This window comes from Oratosquilla oratoria, chromosome 11 (assembly GCF_046742065.1).
Source record: "Oratosquilla oratoria isolate Oo_2021 chromosome 11, ASM4674206v1, whole genome shotgun sequence".
Lineage (NCBI taxonomy): Eukaryota > Metazoa > Arthropoda > Malacostraca > Stomatopoda > Squillidae > Oratosquilla > Oratosquilla oratoria.
The window spans coordinates 2,386,222-2,396,276 of NC_134787.1; the positions used below are offsets into that span (position 1 = coordinate 2,386,222).

Genomic DNA, 10,055 nt, shown 5'->3' on the forward strand with positions numbered 1-10,055 from the left:
TGTGATTCAGCAGAGTACAGACCCCCCTTCTTATACTCGCCCGTATGATAACAGTTTCCAAGTCCTCTTTCTAATCTTTAGCCAATACTTATTTTTTGCTCTGAGTACTTAATCTTATCATAGGAAGGAATTTCATTATCATAAAAACCTGGTATGTCCTACATTGATATAATATCCTTGTGCAAATTGTTAGTTCATGGTCGACTACATGGTTTTGATATAAGTCATTTCCAATGCTTTTTATGTGGAAGAGAAGAGTCGCCTTATGATAAAGAGGTGATACTAAATCAGATCCGGCTAACAGACCTTGCTGTATGGTTGCTGTATCTTGCAGCATTGGCTTCACCTGAGTAATATAGCAAGAGTCAGAGATAGCCCTTCGCCTCCGAGGTAGGAGTACAAAGATGGAAGCGGCGTTGAATAGGTTTGCATGGATGTCGAATGGGGATGTGCTTTGACTCAGTCACCCCATTATCAGGAGCAAAAAACTCTTTCCTCTTTAATATATGCACAAACCTTTTGATTTAGCCTCTGAATGTATTAGTGGCTTTTAAATGATTACAGTAATCTGACGACTGGGTTTTATTTCCTTGAAGGGTGCTAAATGCAACTGTTATTTGTTTACCTAGAGGATTTCTGGTATCTATGAATATTCTAGTGTCATCTGAATTTCTAATGCATTCGCATTCCAATCGAAGTCTAATTCATATGTCAGGTTTGATTCCAACTACCAACCAACATTTCATATTCCAAGGTTGAGTTTTCATTCTTTTCTTCACTACACATAATAAGCTGCTCATTTAACTACTAAATATTGTATACATGCTGAAATTTTAACAACGTTGTTCATTTTCCGTACCTACGTGAAATGGTTTTATCTCTTTTATTTCCCGGGTAGTTTATGTATATGTCTGCTCATGTTCTTTTGTAGTGACAACAGCTAGTTCCATCTCCCAGTTCACCTCGGCATACAAATTCAGTAAATCTACATCAATGTCTGTCTTCAAGCGTTTGGTACAGTTATGGTTATACTAAGAATATATAGGCTTTTTATTCGACGTGTTATCCTAATCAAAAGTAAATTAGAATACTACTTTGTGACACTTTCACACACATGTTTAAGTGTTTGATGGGTTAGCACCACAGAATCGATCGGGGTGCAAACACCAGTTGTCCATGATACAGACACCACACAGAAGACTCAGAACACATATTAAACTGTCTCATACTCACTTTTTTTCAGAAAGCACCACAAAATTTTACGAAGGATTATAAAGAAGGAGCATGCCGATAAACCTTTTGGTCCATAACTAGGTCGGATGAAAAATAATAATAACAATAATAATAATAACAATAATGATAACAATAATAATAATAACAATAATGATAACAATAATAATAATAATAATGATAATAATAATAATAATAATAATAATAATAATAATAATAACAATAATAACAATAACAATAATAATAATAATAATAATAATAATAATAATGATAACAACAACAACAACAACAACAACAACAACAACAACAACAACAACAACAACAACAACAACAACAACAACAACAACAACAACAATAATAATAATATAATAATAATAATAATAATAATAATAATAATAATAATAATAATAATAATAATAATAATAATAATAATAATAATAATAATAATGCTAATAAAGATAATGATAATAATAATAATAATAATAATAATAATAATAATAACAACAATAATAATAATAATAATAATGCTAATAATAATAATGATAATAATAATAATAATAATAATAATAATAATAATAATAATATTAATAATAGTAATAATAATAATAATAATAGTAATAATAATAATAATAGTAATAATAATAATGATAATAATAATAATGATAATAAAAATAATAATGATAAATAAATAAGTAAATAATATATAATGATATAAATAGTGATAAATAAAATGAATAAATAAATACATAGGTATAGTTAGAAATAAATAAACATGTATATAGTAAATAATAATAAAATGACATATAACTAATAATAAATGTGAATCAAGCAAATAATAATAAACAGGCAAATGATAACAAAATGAATAAACAAATAATATAAAATGAATGACAGTCATTACAGCATCTTCCAAATAAGATATATTTCCGACCGGTTTCAGACCATTGTTTCTTGTCGGATTCTCATTTAGTGTAAAAATTATGTCACTTTTGATGTTGTCAATTCCCTTTAGAATCTTAAAGACCTGTATGAATTCACCACTGAATCTACGCTCTTTTAGGGAAAACAGATTCATATGTTTTAATCAATTTTCGTATGATTGTTTTTTGATATTTGGAATCAGTTTTGTGGCTCGCCGTTGTACTTTTTCCAATCTGCCAATGTCTTTAATGAGATTCGGTGACCATACGGAAACAGCATATTCCAAATGTGGACGAACTAACGATTTATATAGTTTGTTAATGAGTGATGGGCTTTTGAAGTCAAAAGATCGCGCAATCAATCCTAGAATATTATTTGCTTTCACAGAGGCTGAAATACACTGCTTAGATGATTTGAGATCGTTACTAATAATTACGCCGAGATCCTTTTCATTTTCCACTTTTTTTTTTAACGAATTTAGAAATAACTTGTAATCGTACATACTCTTATTATGTATGTGAATGACCTTGCATTTACTTGTGTTAAATTCTGTTAGCCACTTTTCAGACCATTGCTGTAATTTATCTAAATCTTCTTGAATATCTAATTAGTTCAAGTAATTATTTGCCATTCCGCACAGTTTTGTATCATCAGCAAATTTGGAAACAATAGATTTTAGTCCACGGTCTACGAGTATATCATTTATGTATACTATGAATAGAAGTGGCTCAAGAATGGAACCCTGAGGAACTCCACTCGTAACAGTTTCCCATCTAGAGTTTTTTTTTTTTGCCGTTTAAAACAACTCTCTGTTTTCGATCACTCAGCCATCTACTAGCCCATCTTAATAGGCTACAACTTATTCTGTGTGAAGCTAATTCATGAGTAATAAGTAGTCTTTCGTGGGGGACGGTATCAAAAGATTTTGCAAAGTCTAGATATATTAAATCTATATTGTTTCTTTTGTCATAATTCGAGATGACTGTGTTGTAGAATTCGAGTAAGTTAGTCACGCAAAAACGTTTCCGTCTGAATTCATGCTGGCTATAATTCATTAAAAAGTTACTTTCTAAATTATGTTCGATAGCATCTCTGATGATAGTTTCCATGATTTTTCCTACGATTGAAGTCAAGCTTATAGGCCTGTGGCTATTTGGTTTCTTTTTGTCACTTATTTTGAATGTGGAAGTAACATTAGTTAGCTTCCATTCTCTTGGGACATCTCCGGATATGATAGATTTATTGAAAATAAATTCTAAAGGCACAACAATCTCATTTTTCATTTTCTTTAAGATTCTTGGGTGCCAACCATCTGGCCCTGGTGTTTTATCAACTTTGAGTTTTTCTATACACCTTTTATTTTTTTTTTAATTTTGTTATATTTACCGCAATGAGTAAGTTTACCCTAGACTTTTCGCAGGTTTAGAGTTCACTTTGAGGTGTTTCGTTTACGAATACTGAGCTAAAATAGTTGTTTAAAATATTACACATTCCTTCATTTGAATATTCAAGTTGACCGTCAGCAGATAATAGTAGGCCAATGCGATTCCTAATATCCTTTTTATCTTTGGCATCACACGGATACCACATTACACGAGAAGAATTAGAACAGAACACGAAAATCGTGGAAACCTGCATGGACCCGAGAAAGTTAAAGATAATTGAGGCCCTTTATATCAAGGATAAAAACCCCAACTTGAACATACAGGCACTTGATTTATTAGCGCCACGCAGTATGAGAACACAGGGTAGGCCAGAAGCATGAGGAGATGATTTATGCATATTTTTCAATCTATCATGTGATCTCCCCTAGTCTAATAATTTCGCGTGGTCAAATATCGCACTTTGATGACATTTGACACACTCCCTGAAGAAGGCTCAGTTGAGCCGAAATCCGGATCGGAGAATATGTCCACCTACGCACGAGTTCTACAGAGTTTAGACCCTGCTACACGGCGATTAGCGAGATCTTTAGAAAGTATCTCCAAGAGAATTATTAATGCAGAAAACAGCATCACCTTCAACAAAATTTGTCTAATGTAACTATAGAATTCTTTGGGATTCTCTTTGAATTCATCAGCGATATTTATTTCATATTGTCGTTTTCCTTTTTTTATTGTCTTTTTTAAATCTCTCTGTATTAATACATAAGTTTAATAGTCATTATGTGTACCCGAGCACTTGTATTTCTTATAAGCCTGTCTCTTTTTAGCAATATATATATATACATATATATATATATATATATTTATATATATATATACATATATATATATGTAAAAAAAATATATATATATATATATATATATATATATATATATATTTGTCAAGCCATTTTGGGTGAGCCTGATTTGGGGGGCGTCTTCCTTTAAATGGGATGTAATAATCATCTTAGTAAGCATATTTTGAAACATTCCCACATCAGATCTACAGGTCTTTTGCTTAATTTTGCCTCTCAATCTGTTAGTTGAAGCTCCTGACGTAGTCCTATGAACTGAGCTTTACTGAAATCGGGCATTTTAGAAACACAAGTGTCTATTCTAAAATTTTCTTAGTAGTTTGAATCTAAGTTGTGATCGATATTTGCAATAGTTTCACTGACTTCTACATCGGTTATCATGCTTTCGCGGCTAGTGACCAATAGATCGAGTAACTTTTCATGTCTTGTGGGCTCTTTTACTTGCTGAACTAAGCAATTGTTTTTGTGTGGATTTGTTGTGTAGCACAAATGGAAATTTTTTGTGTATTTTTGAGCAGTAAGTCTTTTTTTTCAGTTGGTGGTACTTGTGTGATATAATGAGATGGATGTTGGTGGAGTATTGAGTTTTGTGGCCTGTTGTGAAGAGTTTGGTAATCTGATTGTGTATATGTTTTTGTGTGGATATGCTGTGTGGTACAGATGGAAGGTTGTATGTATGCCTGAGTATTAACCTGTTTTTTTTGTTTAGTAGGTGGTATTTGTTTGATATAATGGGATGGGTGGGCGGTATTTAGGGTTCTAGCATAGAACTGTGTACCTATCTCTTTCATATATTGTTCTATGGAAAGAATTTTAGTTCCTGAGTGAAGGTGTTCCATTGGAGTGGTTTTGATGCATCAATACTATATTATTTGTCAGTTTTTTGGTTCATTTTGCTAACAGTTAGAGGCCATGTTGTGGAAGCGTAGTCAAGGATTTGAAGGTAGCTATTACAGTTTTTATTGTTCAAAGTCTGTGTTTACGATTATTTTAGCAGGTTTGTTTTCACTATCAGCTTTGCTACTTGAGCTAAAGATTACAAGAATATCAAATATGGGGACTAGAATTTTAGGGCTCTTTTCCTATGGAAGGTTTGGTCATTTAGCTTTATTGCATTTTATCATGGTTGTCTGGAGTAAGCCATGTTTCTTTTGATATCTGGGTTGAGGTCTCCATTTTATTATTTATGAGACATTAATTCTATTTAGCAGGCTTGGGTGTTCTCGGTTTTGATTTTAATTTTGTAGTTTTTATGTTGGGTTATAATTGTTAGTTCATCTGTATAAGAGTCTGCATTGGTGTTAAGTTCTGGTTAAGGGATTAGGAGATTGCTTATGAAGAGATTGTATTACAGAGGTGAGAGTATTGTATTCTGGAAAACTCCATTACATTGTATTTTTGTTCTGGAAATTTTGTTGTATTAAGTTCCTCTACATTGTCTTTCGGTTATGGATTTTGGAAAAAAAAGTCAAATTCTCATTGTTGTATATGTTTGTCGCAAAGACCTTTTTACCTTTTTGGATTTTATGTGTCCAGGGACCTTGACAAATGCCTTGTAGATGTAATGGATAACATAACCGTACCTTCTGGTGAGGTTTTCCTGTTGAATAATTTTTGCACTTGTTGAGAGACATTTGTGAGCATTGCGATGGTAGTGACTATGTTGGTTAAGGGAGGTAGGTAATTTTGTTGTAATATTTTCTGCTACCAATCTTTCCTCTCCTTGGATATTGGGGATGATAGCGAAATTGATCTGTTTGGTGCAGGGTTACAAGGAGTTTTGTTTGATATTGATATAGGATCTTTTTAGATTTTCCAAATGTTTGGGGTTTTGTTGTGGAGCCAGTAATTGAAGATATCATTAAAGGCTCTTATGGCTTTTGGACTAAAGTGTTTGAATTTGATGTTTGGGGTTTTGTGTGGAACTTCCGCATGGGATTTTTTTTTTACTGTCTGTTCTTCATCTACACTGTTGAAGGGTGTGTGGATTCTATGCTTGTTTTGATTTTCTGTACATCTTTGATTATTCTATACTTTCTGGTGTTGTGTGATTGAAGTTAGTTTTGGAGAAGTACTTTGATGATTTTGGACTGTTGTATTGTATTTTCCTCTCATGGATGTGTGTGTGTGTATGTTGGCGTGGGGTGAAACTTACGAGTAGGCCTAGGTGATGTCATGTAAAACCACAAATAAGTAAATACATCTAATAACCATTACTAAGTTTATAGGTATTATATTTGAAAATAGATGTCATAGGAGAAAAAAAATAGAGAAAAAGACAGTGATTATAATTTGAAAATAAAAGCTGGTGACTTATCAATCTAATTAGTTTTGAAAATTTAATAATATTGTTATCATTAGTTTCCGACGACTTGTTGTTAAAATTAATCTAAGATATATATTTATGAGAATATGAAAAAGTGAAACTGAAACTGATGATGGTCCGAAAGTATGTGAATACAATGTCATCTGCAGACATGAAAGGTTGAGTAGTTTCATTATTACATCTACAGTCACTTGTATACAGGGTTGACAAAAGACGTGAGTCATGATGCATTTTCCCATGGCCGTACTTGGACGTCATGTTCTCATTGGCTTTGTGCCGCTGAACGTACTATGAGGTGTTGTGGGCACCACTGCAACACCATACTGGACTGCTATTTTTCAGGTATTTTAGTGATGTCAGTACCTCTGGCAGCGAAAACACCTCAGAGAATCAGGGACGTAGGTGGAGAAGGACTATTTTCACATTGATTTTAAGCCCACTTCAATTCTTTTATCTTTTACATGTCTAATTGAAGATAATCATTGTTACACTTATTTGTAGATTTACAACCTGTTGTCTACATAGACAATAATCACTTACACGTCTACCAATAAGTGCAGTGTCATTTCCACATTTGAAATGTGGAGTAATTTCACTATTACATCTACATTGATCTGTATACAGGGTTGATAATAGAGGTGATTACACGCCTCTAGGGAAACCTATGCCGGTGATGGCGATTTATGACATTGTAAAAAGAAACTTTACATACTAAGGTTTATTTGTGAGGAATTTATTTATCTTTAGTATTAAGTATGGGTTGATGTTCATCGTGTTCATTTTCATAGAAATATGGTTGTGTTGTATAGAAAGCATACCATGGGTTTCAAGTTAACTTCCACTTGTTTCGCATAACTATTATTTATTTGTCCATCATTTGTGATTTCATAGTGAATACAAGATCATTCATTTCAATTCATACATTATATGCAAGAACTGAGATTATTCACACTAAGAATAAAAATATGGCACTTTTGTCAGTTTTTGTCATCAGCAAAACTTGCCAATACCCACAATTTTTAGGTTTCCTGAGTCAGTATAGAATTTATTCGTTCATCATTGAAAATGATTTTTATAAGTAAAGGTGTTTTAATAGTACTCATTCTTAGGTAAAAAATATACAGGCAAACCGAAAAATATGTTTATTTTCCTCATGATTCCTCATTTCTCTCCTTTCAGGTGAAAAGTCATGCGATTCCAAATGCAAAGATAGTTGTTTGGCTTTAAGTAGGACATCTTGCTCATTCCTTGTGGAATACTTTGACAGTGCTGACATTGATGTTATCAACATGGAAGACGCGTTCGTCGGGAACCTTGCGGTCGAGTGGGTAGCCCATGGGCCTCTTGTCGGGATAAACTTGTCCGTGGGAACCACAGTAGCCATGGGAGCTGCCGTGCTCACTGGCGGCTGGGTCGGGATGTGTAGCATCATCACCACTGGTAATTGCCACGAAGAGGTTGAACTCCATACCCTCGGACTTGCCCTTAGGTAAGAGCATCCTGGCGGGGTGTCCACAGGCCCTGACATCCGAGTGAACTAAGTCTTCTCCAGCTGCAACAGCGTCATCGGCTTCCTTGATGAGGTCATGGAAAGGTACGCGGTCGGGGATGGTCACTGAAGAGTCGGAACCCTTGCGCTCGATTGTCTGGTGTTTTCCGTTTACTGGAAGAAAGAATTGCTGGATTAGTTAACTATACATCTACCATAGAGGTAGGTACTCATCCACATAAAGAAATAATTCTGGAATTAACAACAGAGCTCCTATTTAATTTACTCATATATTTTGAGGGATTCATTTTGAGGGATACCAATTATACTAAGCTTGCTTAGAAACAGGTCAGTACTTACAGTGAGTCCAGAACTTGTCCATCTCAATGCAGCCCCATCGGTACTCGTCAAGGTGAAGTTCGATGCCATTGTAGTCGTATTTGGGGCAAAGGTAGATTCGAACGGTGGCGGTATCTCCGTGATCGGAGTCAACCCCAATCTTGTAGGTGAAGGGCTTATGGTTGAGACGCTTAACGAAGGTAGAGATTGCCACGTCGTCGATTTCTTCAGTGTCGTCGAGAGCATTGGTGAGATCAATCTCGAAATCTTCAAAGTAAGTCGACAGGTCGCCATCAATCTCTACCTCGGTGATATGGGCATTTGCATAGCCGATATCATCTGCAGTGTAGGGTTTGAGTTTGTCCTTGTGTAGTTTGAAGAGACTGTCCATGTACTTGTGGAGCCTGAAGAAGGAGGGGTCACGAGTAGCAGTCTCGAAGTGCTCCATGACACCCGGTGGCATGTTGAACTTGCCCCTGGGATCGGCTTGCCTTCCCAACATGATGTGGGCGTAGTTGTGAAGAGCACCATAATATGCTGCGTTGGGGCTGGTGGTGGAAGATTCAAGAACGTCTCCCAAGATATCGATACCATGGTCATTGTCGAGGTAGATGGGAGTTCCGTCCTTGGCGACGATGTATCCATGTGAGATTGCGTCCCTGATGCGGCTCTCCATCTCCTTCATATCTCTGATGCGCGCAACTCCTTCGACAGCCTCGAAAACCTTGTTGTCAGGACGGGAGGGGAACTCTCCTCCGTACCTGTAGGTAGTGTGGGGAGCAAATCCTTCTTTGATGGGTCTGCTCCAGTAGAGCTCATCGACCACGGGAAGGTAGTTGGACAGACGTTCGGCATCGAAACGAGCAGTCAGCTGGTGATGGGCCCAGAAGAAGAGTTCTCCCTTCCTGTCGATTTTGTCTCCATGCCACCAGAAGGGGAAGTCCATGTGCCAGTGAACGTGGTGGGAGTTCATGCCGACGTCCTCTCCGAAGTAAGCCACACGTTGTTCGGGGTTCTTGCGAGAGCCAGTGAACTCCATGTGGAACTTGGCAGGCGTCTGTGTCATCTTGGCTGTATAAGCCTTCTGGATAACCTCGGAGTTGGTGAACATGTGAGGTGTCACCTCATACAGAGGAGGAAGGATGACTCCATCGCATACTTCGGAGTGGGTGACAGCCACGTATACGGCATACACGAATTCTCCCTCGTTCATGCGCTCACGGAAGTAAGCGGCCGTGTTCTTGAAGTGGTCAAAGTCGGTGCTCTCCAGCAGGGCATCGACGAGCATGAGGGCTTCTTCCCTTTGACGGGGGTTGAAGAGAGAGAACCAGTGCTTCTGTTCAAGAAGTCGGTGATCGTCATATTCCTTCTTGAGCAACTCTCCGGCACCAGTAGGTACGAAGCTGGTGGAGGCCTCTTTCAGATCAGTGAATTTGGATCGGATTGGTTCTGTGACTTTGAAGAGAAGTCGATTGATGGCTTGTTGTTTGTGGGCCACATCAGTCCCTGAT

At 36.1% G+C, this 10,055-nt stretch overlaps 1 protein-coding gene across 1 annotated transcript in view; it reads right to left on the reverse strand.

Moving 5' to 3' along the window:
- Positions 1–7,843: 7,843 nt before the first annotated feature.
- Positions 7,844–10,055, reverse strand: part of LOC143029558 (hemocyanin B chain-like) — a 2,274-nt gene continuing 62 nt past the window's right edge. Inside the window, exons 1-2 of the mRNA XM_076192222.1 lie at positions 8,566–10,055; positions 7,844–8,379 (exon numbers count right to left, since the gene is read on the reverse strand). The exon at positions 8,566–10,055 is cut by the window's right edge and continues 62 nt beyond it. Coding sequence (XP_076048337.1) covers positions 7,958–8,379; positions 8,566–10,055 — 1,912 coding nt within the window. The 3' untranslated portion in view covers positions 7,844–7,957. The remainder of the gene's footprint in view (positions 8,380–8,565) is intronic.